This window comes from Muntiacus reevesi, chromosome 1 (genome assembly GCF_963930625.1).
Source record: "Muntiacus reevesi chromosome 1, mMunRee1.1, whole genome shotgun sequence".
NCBI lineage: Eukaryota > Metazoa > Chordata > Mammalia > Artiodactyla > Cervidae > Muntiacus > Muntiacus reevesi.
The window spans coordinates 7328280-7345031 of NC_089249.1; the positions used below are offsets into that span (position 1 = coordinate 7328280).

Genomic DNA, 16752 nt, shown 5'->3' on the forward strand with positions numbered 1-16752 from the left:
TGCCTAGTTTTCACTCACTTCATCCATTTTTTGGTAACGATTTTGTCTTGATTAATAAACTGGTCCCTTAACAGTGGGATTATAATGCACTTTAGGGGGATGCTGATTTTTGCCCCATATTTCTGAGTCAGTGGACAGATCTTTTGAAAGGCTCTGAATTAGAATTCTTTATATTCAAATAAATCTACAGAGGAGGAACTGGTGTAAATTTACCCATTTTCCTGGTTATACTTTGGACACCAGCCTATCTGAGATTTTTGCCCTGTTTCCCGTCTCTCAGGCAGCTGATACTGCCATTATGTTCTCTTCTCAACCACCCGTGAGAGCAGCGCGTGGTGGAAAGAGTGCTCTATGAACACCCGAGCCCCAGCGTTACTCCTGTGGACAAGCCATTTGTCCTCAAAGACCTCAGGTCACTTGCATGCTGTTGAAGGTCTCAGAAGCAATGTATTTTAGCAGATAAAAGCATGATTTGATTCTTAGTGCTACCATCTATTATGATGTGATGGTGAGCTACTCACATTTCCTTCTCTGCTTCAGCTCCTTACCATTACTTTGATGATAGCTCCTCCTCGTGTAGGATTACATTAGAGACAGGGCGTGACACGTCTGATATACTGCCTGTCAACACCATGTGTAAGCTTCCAATACGCTGTGGCCATCTTTATTTTCCACAGACTTAAAATAATGGGAAATGAGTCATTTCTTCATTTGATCATTAGTAACTCTCTGCATTAGTGACCTTTGGCCTATCTGAATGCTTGCAACTTTTCAAAAGAGCAAATAGACATTTAATATAATTTTAATATTATTTTTCAACCACTCTTCATTATAGACTCACATGAAATAAAAATATAACATAATAATGTAGTACAGCATGAAGCTTTATTACAATATCACAACCAGGATATTGACATTAATAAAGTCATACTACAGAACAATTTCATCACAACAAGGACCCCTCCTATTATAGTCACTCCCAACTCTCACAACCCCCCCCCCCCCAATCCTGGCTGTTGACAATGACTAATCTATTCTCCATTTCTATGGTTTTGTCATTTTAAGAATGTTATATTAGAAGAACCATACAGTATGTAAGCTTTGAGGATTGGTATTTTTTTCCCCCTCAGCTTAATTTTTTGGAGAACCGTTAAACTATGCTTTTGATGAACAAAAAAATCCATAAAAATATTGACACGTTTTACTTTGGCCACACAATCAGCATTAGCCCGAGAGTGCCTGAAGTGGTAGCAGTCACACAGGATGGGTTAGATGTTCAGGGAGGCTCAGGCTGCATCCCACTCTGATTCATCTTCTTACTGCCGCTCCTCCTCCTCTTCCTCCTTCTCTTTCCTTGCCCCCTCCCCTCCACATCCTCTTATTAATATTGACAGACCGAAGGCTGACTGCTCAGTTTAGAGATCCTGAAAAAAAAGCTAGAAAGAAATACTTTGTGTGAAACTGCTTTGTAAATTGTATGCTCTGCTACACTTCTTATCAGAAATTGCCAGTCAGTGGTGGCCACGCAGGAAGAATGGTTGGCAGTTGCTTGCGGGGTGTGTGGATGTGAACAAAGGGGTTAGCCTGAGCTGTGTTCCCTCCTCACACCAGAGCTCACCGGGCTCCCCTCTCATTTTTGCTGCAGCAGGAGCTGCTGACCAACAAAGCCCTTCATGCTTTCCCTCTCACCAACAAAGTCCTGTGAACAAAATGCCAACATCACTTCACATTCTTTGTTAAGTCTTTGCTCTGAAAAAAAGCCCCCTGTTTAGAGTTGCCAGATGTTAAGCTTACTGAACTCCTTCATAAAAAAAGCATCAAGAAATGCCAAGTATTGTTCGAACTCTGGAGTTTTCATTTCGGTCTCCCAGGTCAAAAGCCCATAAGCAGACCAGTCACAGCTGTTGTGGAGGGAACCCAGAGTTGGCATTTGGACCCAGTTAAAGTGTTTCTTCCTGCAACTTTGCTGCTGAGAGCGAATGACCTGACCTTTAAGTGGAGTCAAACCCTTGGCGCTGATGGAATGTCCCCTATTCAGGAATACAGTCAGGGGAGAGCAAGCTTGCCAGAGTGTTCATGTCTGAGTCAGGACGTAGCTTAGGCTATGTTCTACGAACAAAGCCCGTGAACTGGCAATAAAGGTTTATTTCTCATAAAAGTCCAGCAAGGGGAGGGCAACTCACCTTCAGCTTGTAACTCTTGTATCTGGACTACCTGGCCTCCCAGTCAGAGGAGAAGAGGGCTGGGGGATTTTGCAGGATGTTTTTAAGTTGGGTGATTATAGATATTCAGATTTGCCTGCAGCAGTCGCAGTGTATACTTGTTGATTTGGTGTAATAGCTAATATGGTTGGTGGTGGTTTAGTCACTAAGTTCTGTCTGACTCTTTTGTGATCTCATGGACTATAGCCCACCAGATTCCCCTGTCCATGAGATTTCCCAGGCGAAAATACTGGACTGGGTTACCATTTCCTTCTCAGGGCATCTTCCCGACCCAGGGATTGAACCCTCGTCTCCTGCATTGCTATACAGTGAGCAAAAATAAGACCAGGAGCTGACTGTGGCTCAGATCATAAAATTCAGGCTTAAATTGAGGAAAGTAGGGAAAACCACTAGACCATTCAGGTATGCACTAAATCAAGTCGATTTAGATTATACACTGGAAGTGAGAAATAGATTCAGGGGATTAGATCTGATGGACAGAGTGCCTGAAGAACTATGAATGAAGGTTCATAACATTGTACAGGAGGCAGTGATCAAGACTCTCCCCAAGAAAAAGAAATGCAAAAAGGCAAAATGGTTGTCTGACAAAGCCTTACGAATAGCTGAGAAAAGAAGAGAAGCTAAAGGCAAAGGAGAAAAGGAAAGATATACCCATTTGAATGCAGACTTCCAAAGAATAACAAGGAGAGATAAGAAAGCCTTTACTCAGGGATCAATGCAAAGAAATAGAGGAAAAGAATAGACTTGGAAAGATTAGAGATCTTTTGAAGAAAATGAGAGATACCAAGGGAAAATTTCATGCAAAGATGAGCACAATAAGGGACAGAAATGGTATGGACCTAACAGAAGCAGAAGATATTAAGAAGAGGTGGCAAGAATACACAGAACTACATAGAAAAGATCTTCATGACCCAGATCACCATGATCATGTGATCACTTACCTAGAGCCAGACATCCTGGAATGTAAAGTCAAGTGGGCTTTAGGAAGTATCACTATGAACAAAGCTAGTGGAGGTGATGGAATTCCAGTTAAGCTATTTAAAATCCTGAAAGATGATGCTATGAAAGTGCTCCACTCAATATGCCAGCAAATCTGGAAAACTCAGCAGTGGCCACAGGACTGGAAAAAGTCAGTTTTCATTCCGATCCCAAAGAAAGGCAAAGCCAAAGAATGTTCAAATTACCACACAGTTGTACTCATCTCACACGCTAACAAAGTACTACACAAAATTCTCCAAGTCAGGCTTCAACAGTACAAGAACTGTGAACTTCCAGATGTTCAAACTGGATTTAGAAGAGGCAGAGGAACCAGAGATCAAATTGCCAGCATCTGCTGGATCATCAAAAAAGCAAGAGAGTTTCAGAAAAACATCTACTTTTGCTTTATTGGCTATGCCAAAGCCTTTGACTGTGTGGATCATAATAAACTGAGGAAAATTCTTAAACAGATGGGAATACCAGGCCACGTGACCTGCCTCCTGAGAAATCTGTATGCAGGTCAAAAAACAACAGTTAGATCCGGCCCTGGGACAACAGACTGGTTCCAAATAGAGAAAGGAGTATGTCAAGGCTGTATATTGTCACCCTGCTTGTTTAACTTATATGCAGAGTACATCATGAGAAATGCTGGACTGGATGAAGCACAGGCTGGAATCAAGATTGCCGGGAGAAATATCAATAACCTCAGATATGCAGATCGTGCCACCCTTATGGCAGAAAGTGAAGAAGAACTGAAGAACCTCTTGATGAAAGTGAAAGAGGAGAGTGAAAAAGTTGGCTTAAAGCTCAATATTCAGAAAACTAAGATCATGGCATCTGGTCCCATCACTTCATGACCAATAGATGGGGGAACAATGGAAACAGTGAGAGGTTTTATTTGGGGGGGGGCTCCAAAGTCACTGCTGATGGTGACTGAAGCCATGAAATTAAAAAGTGCTTGCTTGTTGGAAGAAAAGCTATGACCAACCTAGACAGCATATTAAAAAGCAGAGACGTTACTTTGCCAAGAAAGGTCCATCTAGTCAAATCTATGGTTTTTCCAATAGTCATGTGTGAATGTGAGAGTTGGACTATAAAGAAAGCTGAGTGCTGAGGAATTGATGCTTTTGAACTGTGGTGTTGGAGAATAGTCTTGAGAGTCCCTTGGACAGCAAGGAGATCCAACCAGTCCATCCTAAAGGAAATCAGTCCTGAATATTCATTGGAAGGACTGATGCTGAAGCTGAAACTCCAACACTTTGGCCACCTGATTCACTGGAAAAGACCCTGATGCTGGGAAAGATAGAAGGCAGGAGGAGAAGGGGATGACAGAGGATAAGATGGTTGGATGGCATCATTGATGCGATGGACATGAGTTTGAGTAAACTCCGGGAGTTGGTGATGGACAGGGAGGCCTGGCGTGCTGCAGTCCATGGGGTCACAGAGAGACGACTGAGAGACTGAACTGAACTGAACTCCTGCACTGCAGGCAGATTCTTTACTGCTGAGCTACCAGGGAGGCCCAGTAGTTAATATACTTCCCTTTATTCTCAAAAGTCTCCCGGTTTAGGCAATAAATTAAGTTGACCATTTGTAAGAGCCAGCATGGAATCCATGTCATAGTTTCTGCTCAGATCCTATTGACCTCACCCTAATGTGCAAGGATGTAGAGAACCATGGAGGAACAAGTATGTACTTTATTTAGTGAGCACTTAATAACTTCTGGCACTGCAGGCATCTGCAGAAATGCCATGAATTTTTTAAACACTTAATTCAGTGACTTCAATTACCAAAACTCTGTTGAGAAGAAATGATATAAATGTGATATTCTTCTGAACTAAGCTGTCTCATTTAATCACACGTTTTTGTAGGTTGAATCATGCTCCCCCTCCAAGAGATGTGTACACCCTAACCCCTAGAACCCATTATTTTATATGACCAAACAGACTTTGTAGATCAGGTTTAGGATATTGAGGTGGCAGTGATTATCCTGAATTATTTGCATGGGCCCAAAATGTAGTCCCAAGTATCCCTGTCACAGGGAGGTGGAAGGAGACTTGACAGCAGAAAAGGAGATGGCAAAGTGATGATGAAAGCCAAGATTGGAGTGATGTGCTCTGAGGATGGAAAAGGCAGCCATATTCCAAGACAGGTGGACTCTAGAGGCTAGAATAGGCAAAGAAACAGATTCTTTGCTGACAGCCTCCAGGAGGAACCAGCCCTGCCTCCACCCTGACTTTAGCCCCGTGAAACTGAATTCAGGTTTCTTAGCTGCAGGTCTGTAAGAGAGCAAACCTTGTAAGCCTCGCGTTGTAAGCCGCGAGGTTTGTATGTTACAGCAGCAGCAGGCAGTTAATCCACACTGCATTCTGATGTTCTTTCAGAACGTGACTTTAGGTTTCTGTTTCTGTTTAGATTTCTATTAAAAAAAAAAAAAAATCTTTACATGTGAGAAAAGTAAGTTACTTGCCCAAGGTCCCTTAACTGGTTAGCGTCAGAGCCAGGTTTTATACCCAGGCAGACTGGCTTCCCAGATCACGCTTCTAGCCACGTGCAGCACTGCCTCTGCCCTTCTGCTCCGCTGCCCTTGAACTCTGCCTGCAGTGCCTCTCAAACATGAAACACCCTCTTCTCCCACATTCCCCCGACTCCAGGCCCCTGCTCCTCACACCGGCTCTATGGGCCCCTGGACTCGTTTTCAGTTCCTGCTTTGGGGAAAAAAATTATGTAAGGTTCTAGGCCTTCCATAGGGAATTTCTCAAGAAAAGTTAAGCTGCAGGCAAAATTATTGAATTTCTTCATATTCAAGTTATGGGAGGACATTATTTGAGGGGAGATATTATTTCTGAATCTTCTTCCTACTCCTTAGTTTCTAATTCTCTTCCTCATACTCCAGAGGGGGAAATGTTCCTGAGGGTAATCAAATAAAGTGATTAATAGCAATAATACTGGGAATGTATTAAGTTTGTTTTACCATGACCCAGAAAATAAGTCTCTAGGAATCTAGTATAAAAAATTTCAATACATTAAATCTCCCATCAGCTCGTATTGGCTATATACTAGTATGTGTTTTTCTGGCATATTGCCGTTTGCTTAATGGCTTCCCTGGTGGCTCAGATGGTTAAGAATCTGCCTGCAATGCAGGAGACTCAGGTTCAATCCCTCGGTTGGGAAGATCCCCTGGAGAAGGAAATGGCAACCCTCTCCAGTATTCTTGCCTGGAGAGTCCCATGGACAGAGGAGCCTGGTGGGTATAGTCCATGGGGTAGCAAAGAGTCAGATACAACTGAGTCAGAAGCAACTAACACACACACACACACACACACACACAGTTAACCACTGAGTTGAATTCTTACACCTTTGTGGCCCCTGAAGAACTTATATTCTCAGCTATGGGAATGTGTGAACCAATAGCCTTCAACCCTCAACACTCTCCAGGAATTGCCTGCCTCAAGGCATGGCCTTTTTCGGAGGGGAGGGCAGGAAGATGTCTGTATCTAATTACTGGTTGATATGGTGAAATGACCCGACCCCCCAAAACCACATTTAGGACAACTCTAAAGGGCCATTGCAGCTTCACCGCTCCCCATGGGGTTGGCATGGGGTTTGTTGTGAGCACATTGCAGCCCATCTTCTCTCTCTCTGCCGAATCCTGCTTTCTCTCCTTTCCCCATGTGTGTTGATCCCAAGGGACTGCCCTGATAAACTTCCTAAAAGCTAAGTTCCATCTCAGGCTCTGCTTCCCAGGAACCTGAACCACAACAGTGAGTTAAAAAATAAATAAAAAATGAAGATTCCCCAACTGGTGATGAGTTCGTAAGAGTGCTCAATTAATCTTTATTTATTGGCACTGAAAGAGTTCTAAAGGAACTTGGAAACATTCTTGCTGGTTTAAAGTTTATTTTATAATGTAAAAGTGAGGGGAAAACATCATACACAAGTCACCCACTCATGATTAAAAATACATTCTACAGTGTGACCCAGAGTTCAATCACATTTTCCTTTGACCTCCATTTTAACAGTTAATTTACAAATGAAATAAAGTCTGTAAAGCAAAGATTCCAGCACATATCCAGTCCTCAATAAATACAGGCTTCCTTTTTCAGAGAAACACTTTTTTCCCAGAGTTAAAAAAAAGGACTTGATAAAACTTTAAAGCCATCTTCTGAAAATAAAGGCAATGATGTAAGAACAATGTCATTACATATAGAACAATATCAGAATTTAAACATCTCCACAGACAGTGAGGAATAGACACTCAGTTTTACAGCACATTGAGTATTAGCATTTGTATTCAATCACCTACCCCAGAACACTGTTCCTTTAATTCTTCCTCCAACCCCTGATTATAAGCACTGAATCCTTGGCCACGAACTTGCATCTGGCCTTTATGCCTTATGCACTTCATTGTTGGTTGTATAACTCCTGCTTCCTGTTCTGATTAGAGTTTGATGTTTTGAAGGGGATTTGCCCTGTTTGAGACCCTTTATTAGTTCTTTATTTGGTGAAAAAGACTTTGCTGGAGTGAGAGAGCAGCCATTCTTTCTGCACAATAGGGGTCAGGTTTCAAAAGCTCTTTTCTCTGGGACTTAGACTCTTGAGTCCTCAAAAAGTCCTCAAAAGAAGTCTGGATATGTACAGCCTAAACTTTTTACTTTTCTCTTAATGGTCTCTTTTGGTCTTAAAGGATTGTTTTCTTAAATAGTTCTGTATAAAAAGCATATACCCATAATGGAGCTATTGGTGCCAGTGCTATCATTTTTCATCACATCAGGCCTTGGCTCAGCCTGGGGTAGGATATGAAGGGCAGGCAATGTGTGCAGAAGGGGTACCAGGGAGGAGGAGGAAGAGTGAAGGAAAAGCCCAAAGGCATTCAGTGGCGAAACACTGCCCTAATCTATATAATACCAGATACAAGTCTTACAGGATTTTCTGGACACTAGCTGATGCTACAGTTTTCTGCCACCAACTGGATGCCCAGCAAGCCAATTCATTTCAGACACCACTATGAAGAGTTATCACAGACTCCCACAGGTGAAGGGCTCAGTCCAAGAATGCCCCTATTTCAGATGCCAGCTTAAATGAGGTGCCCAGGTTACCTACGCTTCTGCCGCAGCAGACTGCAAATTCAGAAGTTCCCCCAGTGTTCCCTAAGGTTTGATAATTTGCTATAATAACTCACAAAACTCAGGAAAACCCTTTGCTTAAGTTTACTAGTTTATTATCCCAGGTGGCACTAGCGGTAAGAACCTGCCTGCCAGTGCAGGAGACACGAGAGATGCAGGTTCAATCCCTTAGTCAGAAAGCTTCCCTGAAGGAGACCATGGCAACCACTCTGGTACTCTTGCCTGGAGAATCCCATGAACAGAGAAGCCTGGAGGCCAGTAGTCCATAGTGTCGCACAGAGTCACACACTGAAGCAACTCAGTACACGTGCAGCATGCACCAGTTTCTTGTAAAGGATACAACTGAGGAATAGCCAAATAAAAAAAGATGCATCAGGGCAAGACATGAGTTTCCATACCCTCCTTGGGTGCATCACCCTCCCGGCACATCAGTTTGTTTACCAACCAAGAAATTCCTTAAAATGTGTCATTGCGAGCATTTGGCTTTCGTTTTGTTTGTGTTTTGCCCTACTGTGTGTCATGTAGGACCTTAGCACCTGGGCCAGGAATCCAGCCCATGCCCCCTTCCTGCAGGAAGCATGGAGTCTCAACCACTGGACCTCCCGGGAAGTCCTCATCATGGAGTTTTTATTGAGGTCTCATTACGTAGGCACAGTTGATTTAATCATTGGATGTTGGTGATTGAACTCCATCTTCAGTTGCTCTCCCCTCCCCAAAGGTTGAGTTATTAGACTGGAAGTTTACCCCTCTGATCACATGGTTGGTTTTCCTGGTGATCAACCTCATCCTGAAGCTATCTAGGCATCTTTCCTCACCTTAGTCATCTTACAAGCATATGAAAGAAAATTTCCAACGTTTTAGGAGCTCTGTACCAAAAACCAAGACATAGACCAAATATTTAGTTATTATTGTGTCATAACTGTAAAGTATGAACATCACCTAATATTGATTTTTTAACATATATCCCAATGAATGTAGTCTCCCTCAATATTAGCTCCTCTCATGGAGGTACTCTTCATTTATTTCAATAAAGAAGCCATTGTCCTAAACGATTTTGGCATCTACTTAGATGTGAAAATGGAGACAGGTCTCCTTATGTTGCTTAAATATTTTCAGCTGGATTGAAACCTTTGGTTTCCTGATCATAAGGGGCAATATGTCTGAGTAAGAATTGCCCTTTTTTAAAAGGTGAACTCTACTCAAGAGCTCAAGGAAATAGCCAGGGTTCGGTGGTTGCAGAGTGTCAGTAACTGTGATGGTGATGGGCATGATGATTTAAGAACAGATCCTATTCTCAGGCAGTACGACAGTCGAACCAGTTTTCAGAACATATGCTGTCTCTGCCATAATCTTGTCTTCAATTTTTAAATTTCTTCTTCTCTGCAAAATGTCTTTTTAACGATGTTATTTCTTTAAATTTTAATTTAAAAGATTATCTTACCAGTCTGACTCTTTGATCTGATATTATGTTTTTTTAAAAAACTTCTTTTCTGTTATATTTAAATTTTATTAATACAAAAATTCAGTTGATGAAAAAGATAATTTTGTTCCCAGAAAAGTGTGAAATTTCTATGTCTGATAGAGTTGTTTATAAGCCTTCCTCATTTTCCTTAGAGTTAGGTGCTATTTCTGATAGACTGGGGAGAATAACATTATTGGTGGTAATGGGATCCGCTTGGTCATATAAAGTATAGAGAAACCAAATACATCTGTTAATAGTTCCCTCTCATCTGAAACTTTTATTAGTTGGGTCACTAGTCATTCATGATATCAACTCCTAAGTAAGCTAGTATCACATTATCTTTTCTACTGTGAAATGCATCTTTTTTCCCCAATCCAAAAAAAAAAAAAAAATCCAATAAATCACTAACTTCAAAGATTCAGGTGATATATAAAGAAGATATAGAAAACATGGCAGGAAAAGACAGGTGAGAATGCTGTATAAAAACAGTACTTGTTTTCCTGCCTTGAAGCTATTCTTTTTATGTCTGTGACTCTGTGTTTAAGGTTCTTGAAAGGACACAAAATTAAATCCGTCTGTATCACAGTGCTTGCACTTTTTCATATCCCACTTACCAATTATGCTGTGCTGCGCTTAATCACTCAGTCGTGTCTGACTCTTTGTGACCCCATGGACTGTAGCCTGCCAGGCTCTTCTGTCCATGGGATTCTCCAGGCAGGAATACTGGAGTGGGTTGCCATGCCCTCCTCCACCTAACAATCATAAGAGTAGGTAGATCTAATTATTTAGTGGTTATTTGGCCTTCTCCCTTTTTTCTTAGCTTATTAACACTTAAAATCAATGAAAAGGCAACTGACATTGGGTTGAGAGAAATAAGCAGATGTCTCAAAGGAGGTGCTCAGTAAAAAACTCAGTGACTCAAGAAAATTCATAGATACTTTGAAGACAGTACAATTTTTCTTTCAATCAAGGAAAATAGTGACAGCAAAGGAACAAAAGTAATAAATCTTTCGTTATGGTAAGGTCTAGTTTTCCTGCTGAGACTCATATAAAATACAGCACTGGCAAGTAAGCTTTAACTCTCCAGTGGCTTTCAGAGCCCGTCTGGGCAAGCTCAAGTCCAGGCCAGATCAGGGTGCCCACCTTGACGAACCTCCTTTGCCTTCCTTGTACTGTTTCATACTTTCATCCTCTCTAGGCAGGCAAAATCACCATCCTGTCTTTGACATTGCTCCTTGAATCATAATCTACTTGAACTAAATTATAGTCTGCTACCTATCAAGGTATTTTTTCCTTTATTTCTATAAAACCTTTCCTAATCCAGGTAAAGAAACCAAGATTCTCTGGTATCTTATCCATATCAATTTGGGCTCAAGACTATTTACTAAACATATACAATACTTCTCAATAATTATATGATTGCCAATATTATCTCTGATGAATGACAAATAAAGAAATTCTATAATTTCACTTGGAAACTAACTTTTCCTGAGAAATTCTCTAGGGAAAACCCAGAACTGTCCATAAAATTTCTGAAAGCCAATACTGGAGAAGTGTCCAAAGTGCCCGAGAGACCATGGGGAAAATTTTTAATTAGGAGATGAAAGTTTTGTTCACTGTAAAGTATTATGCACTAATAAAAGAATTGAAAAAGACACAAATAAATGGTAAGATATTATGTGTTCATGGATTGGAAAAATTATTATTGTTAAAATAACCATATTACTCAAAGAAAATGAAAGTGTTAGTCACTCAGATGTGTCTGACTTTGTGCGACCCCATGGACTGTAGCCTGCCAGGTCCCTCTGTTCATGGGATTCTCCAGGCAAAAATACTGGAGTGGATAGCCATTCCCTTTTCCAAGGAATCTTCCTGATCCAGGGATCAAATCCCCATCTCCTGCATTGCAGGCAGATTCTTTATTGTCCTAGCCACCAGGGAAGTATTACTCAAAGCAATACATAAATTTCATTCAATCCCTATCAAAATTCCAATGGCAGATTTCACAGAAATAGAACAAAAAGTTTTAAAATTTGTATCAAAACAAAAAAGACCCTGAGTAGCCAAAGCAATCCTGAGAAAGAAGAATGAAACTGGAGGAATCAGGCTCCCTCACTTCAAACTATCCTACAAAGCTATAGTAATCAAAACAGCATAGTATTAGCTCAAAAATAGACACATGGATCAATGGAAAAAGATAGAAAGCCTAGAAATAAACCCACATACTTATGGTCAATTAATCTACAAAAGAGAGAAAGAAATGGCAACCCACTCCAGTATTCTTGCCTGGAAAATCCTGTGGACAGAGGAGCCTGGAGGGCTGCTATACTAGGGTCACACAGAGTCGGACACGACTGAAGCAACTTAGCATGCATGCAATCTACAAAAAAAGAGGCAAGAGTGTACAATGATGAGAAAACTGTCTCTTCAGTAAGTGGTGCTAGGAAAACCAAACAGGCACATGTAAAATAATGAAATTAGAACATTCTCTAAAATCACACACGAAGATAAACTCAAAATGGTCTAAAGGCCTAAACTGGACCAGACACTATAAACCTCTTAGAGGAGAATATGGGCGGAACACTCTGACATAAATCACAGTAAGATTGTATTTGAATCCATCTGTTACTCAAGACAGTGAAGAATCTGCCTGCAATGCAGGAGACTGTGATTCAATCCCTAGGTTGGGAAGATTCCCTGGAGAAGGGAATGGGTACCCACTCCAGTCCAGTATCCTTGCCTGGAGAATTCCATGGACAGAGGAGCCTGACAGACTGCAGTCCATGGAGCCACAAAGAGTCATACACGACTGAGCAACTTAACACTTTCACTTTTTCCTAGAGTAATGAAAATAAAAACAAAAATAAACAAATGGGACCTAATTAAACTTAAAAGCTTTTGCACAACAAAGGAAGCCATAAACAAGGTGAAAAGACAACCTATGGAATGGAAGAAATTATTTGCCAGTGATGAGACTGACAATGGATTAATTTTCAAAATATATGAGCAACTTATACAGCTCAATATAAAAAAACATGTTCAGTTCAGTTCAGTTCAGTCGCTGAGTCGTGTCCAACTCTTTGCGACCCCATGGACCGCAGCACGCCAGGCCTCCCTGTCCATCACCAACTCCCGGAGTTTACCCAACTCATGTCCATTGAGTTGGTGATGCCATCCAACCATCTCATTCTCTGTGGTTTTGAAAAGATACTCTTTAAACTGCTAACACTGATTACTTCAGAATTAAGAAATCATGATATTATTAATTTTCCAAGTCTTTATTATCTGAAGTTATAGAAAGTATTGGAATGCTTTTATCATTTTTTGATCCAATCAAGTGAAGAAAAAGAAATGAAAACCAGCCTCTAATTATAAGTTCATTGTATTTTCTTCAGAATAAAAGTTTAATTTAACAAGAAGACAAGACACTAATAAAACTTGTCTTCTAGTTTCTTAACAAAGATCCAGGGCCCCAAGGCTTTAATTCATGGTGACCACTCTACATGCTATTTGCTCATATATCTTCACAAGTATCTAAGTCTGCATGAAGTGCTTTCCCAGAAACAAGTAAACACTTGTTTTCTTTCTGTCATTTTTGATCTCTCCTTCTTGCCCTTCTTCCCACTTAAATTACCAGTGTGCCATGACCCCAGAAACAATCTTTATTTTCCATTTTTCAGATGACGTTGGCTGCACTAGTCCTCAATGTGGTAACCATGTGTTTCTTTCAGAAAGAAGGAGCTCCAAACATAATTCACTTCACCATGTCAGAATTTAAACTCAAACTGAGGGGGAGAGATTTGTCCACTGCGCAGTGTGTTCTGAGGGAAAGTGGTTCATTAGGAACTGGACTAAAATTCCTAAACTTAAAATAATATGCAATGCTTATATAAAATCAAATGATGCATATTTCTAGAAATGTCTACCATTTTATAGGCTCATTTTTGTAGATTTACAGACATGAATCTGTGTGCCACTTTTATATATTCATATATATGAGTCTTATTAGGATAGAAAATGATATATGGGGCATTTCAGCAAAGTAGAGATGTGAAATTTTGTGTCTTATCTTAGGCAAGAGTTAAGAATATTTCACATAAGATCATTACCTAGAATTGGTATTTGTGTGTTTTGAGAATGTTACTTCAGTCAATAGTTTGGAACAAATCATTTCATGAATGCTTTTATGCTTTTTCTCAGGTCCCATTTGATGTCTCGCTGCCATCTATATTCAGTCTGGAGAGACTTTTTGATCTTGCTAGTGGCTGTATCATATCGGGAGCAAGCCTTTTCAACTGGATGGTGTCAATTATTCCCTGAACATCCTTTGTATGTTAGCCTTATAAAGGGATTGCTATTGCTTTGCTTGGTTTGTAATAAACTTTCAGAGCTATCCTCTTATACTAAGCAAAATAAAATTGCTTTTTTACACAAGCTAAATTTATCTAAAAATCATAGTTATGAGTAATGTTTTCAATGATATTTGAATTAAAATACAAAGCTGTTGCCTATTAAAAACTGTCTTACAGAGCCAGTCATGGAAAATATGTTTGTTCACAGTGCAACTATTCCCACTTTTGTATAATGTTGAGGTTTTCTTTGGATGCACCCACACAGCAAGACTGAAATTAAGCCAGTGGTTCTTGACCAGGGGCAGTTTTGGCTCTCAGGTAGCATTTGGCAGTGTCCAAAGATATTTTGTTATTATTATTACTATAATTCCAAAGAGAGTGGGCTTCCCAAGTGGCTCAGTGTTAAAGAATCCATCTGCCAGTGCAGGAGACACAGGAAACACTAGTTATATCCCTGAGTCAGGAAGGTCCCCTGGAAAAGGAAATGGCAACCCACTCCAGTATTCCTTGCCTTGAGAATTCCATTAGCAGAGGAGCCTGGCGTGCTGCAGTCCATGGGGTTGCAGAGGGTCAGATACAACTGAGTGAGGATGCAGCACTCAGAGTACTACCAGCATCTACTGGGTAGAAGCCAGGGATGCTGTGAAATGGTCTACAATGTCCAGAAGGGCCCCCCACAACCAATGATCATCTGGCGTAAATTATCCGTGCCAAGGTTGAGAATCTCTTAATAAACCTCAAGTCAACTCAAAGTAATCAGTCAGCTTTAGAAGTTTGTAGGTGTGGCTTGAGAAGAAATCTACAGTGAATTAGACTTTTCATATTTTATACTTCTGAGAGATAACATTGCATAAAGTTTTAGAACATAAACTATGGAACTATATAGACATGAATTTGAATAGTAACTTTACCACTTGCTAGTTTTGCTACTTTGAAAAAGTAATACATTCTTTAAGACTTCCTTTCTTTATCTATAGAATGGAAATATTAATAGAATGGCTGTGAGGATTAAATTAAGTGATATGATTAAAAGGTACTTCAGTAACTGAAGTATTTTTTTTTTTGGTTTAATATTTTTATTACAAATCATGGGGATGCACTTATCTTAATGAACAGTGTATATTTCCTTTGAATTATGGATTAAGAAAAATGTCTAGGAATGGAATTATTTTTTAAATTTTATCATATTTTGTAATGTTGTCCTCCCAATTCTTTACCCAATTTTTAAAAATTTATTTTAATTGGAGTCTAATTACTTTACAATATTGTGGTGGTTTCGCCATACATTGACATGAATCAGCCATGGGTGTACATGTGTTCCCCATCCTGAACCCCCTCCCACCTCCCTCCCCATCCCGTCCCTCAGGGTCATCCCAGTGCACCAGCCCTGAGCACCCTGTCTCATGCATCAACCTGGACTGGTAATCTATTTCACAAATGATAATATACAGGTTTTAATGATATTCTCTCAAATCATCCCACCCTCACCTTCTCCCGCAGAGTCCAGAAGTCTGTTCTTTACATCTGTGTCCCTTTTGCTGCCTCATATATAGGGTCACCATTACCATCTTTCTAAATTCCATATATATGCATTAATATACTGTATTGGTGTTTTCCTTTCTGACTTACTTCGCTCTGTATAATAGGATGCAGTTTCATCCACCTCATTAGAACTGATTCAAATGCATTCTTTTTAATAGCTGAGTAATATTCCATTGTGTATATGTATCACAGCTTTCTTATCCATTCGTCTGCTGATGGGCATCTAGGTTGCTTCCATGTCCTGGCTATTATAAACAGTGCTGCGATGAACATTGGGGTGCACGTGTCTCTTTCAGTTCTGGTTTTCTCAGTGTGTATGCCCAGCAGTGGGATTGCTGGGTCGTATGGCAGTTCTATTTCCAGTTTTTTTTAAGGAATCTCCACACTGTTCTCCATAGTGGCTGTACCAGTTTGCATTCCCACCAACAGTGTAAGAGTGTTCCTTTTTTCCACACCCTCTCCAGCATTTATTGTTTGTAGACTTTGATAGCAGCCATTCTGACTGGCATGAGGTGGTACCTCATTGTGGTTTTGATTTGCATTTCTCTGATAATGAGTGATGTTGAGCATCTTTTCATGTGTTTATTAGCCATCTGTGTATCTTCTTTGGAGAAATGTCTGTTTAGTTCTTTGGCCCATTTTTTGACTGGGTTACTTATTTTTCTGGAATTGAGCTGCAGGAGTTGCTTGTATATTTTTGAGATTAGTTCTTTGTCAGTTGCTTTGTTTGCTATTATTTTCTCTCATTCTGAAGGCTGTCTTTTCACCTTGCTTATAGTTTCCTTCGTTGTGCAAAAGCTTGTAACTTTAATTAGGTCCCATTTGTTTATTTTTGCCTTTATTTCCATTACTCTGGGAGGTGGGTCATAGAGGATCCTGCTGTGATTTATGTCAGAGAGGGCTTTGCCTATGTTTTCCTTTAGGAATTTTATAGTTTCTGGTCTTACATTTAGATCTTTAATCCATTTTGAACTTGTTTTTGTGTATGGTGTTAGAAAGTGTTCTAGTTTCATTCTTTTACAAGTGGTTGACCAGTTTTCTCAGCACCACTTGTTAAAGAGGTTGTCTTT

General features: G+C 40.2%; 1 protein-coding gene across 6 annotated transcripts in view; it reads left to right on the top strand.

The window, feature by feature from the left end:
- The window catches only part of CFAP54 (cilia and flagella associated protein 54), a 292191-nt gene extending 277971 nt beyond the window's left edge, over positions 1-14220 (top strand). For all 6 annotated transcript variants that reach the window (XM_065937187.1, XM_065937217.1, XM_065937208.1 and 3 more), the window contains one exon: positions 13989-14220. In XM_065937187.1, coding sequence (XP_065793259.1) covers positions 13989-14108 — 120 coding nt within the window. In that variant the 3' untranslated portion in view covers positions 14109-14220. The remainder of the gene's footprint in view (positions 1-13988) is intronic.
- Positions 14221-16752: the final 2532 nt, after the last annotated feature.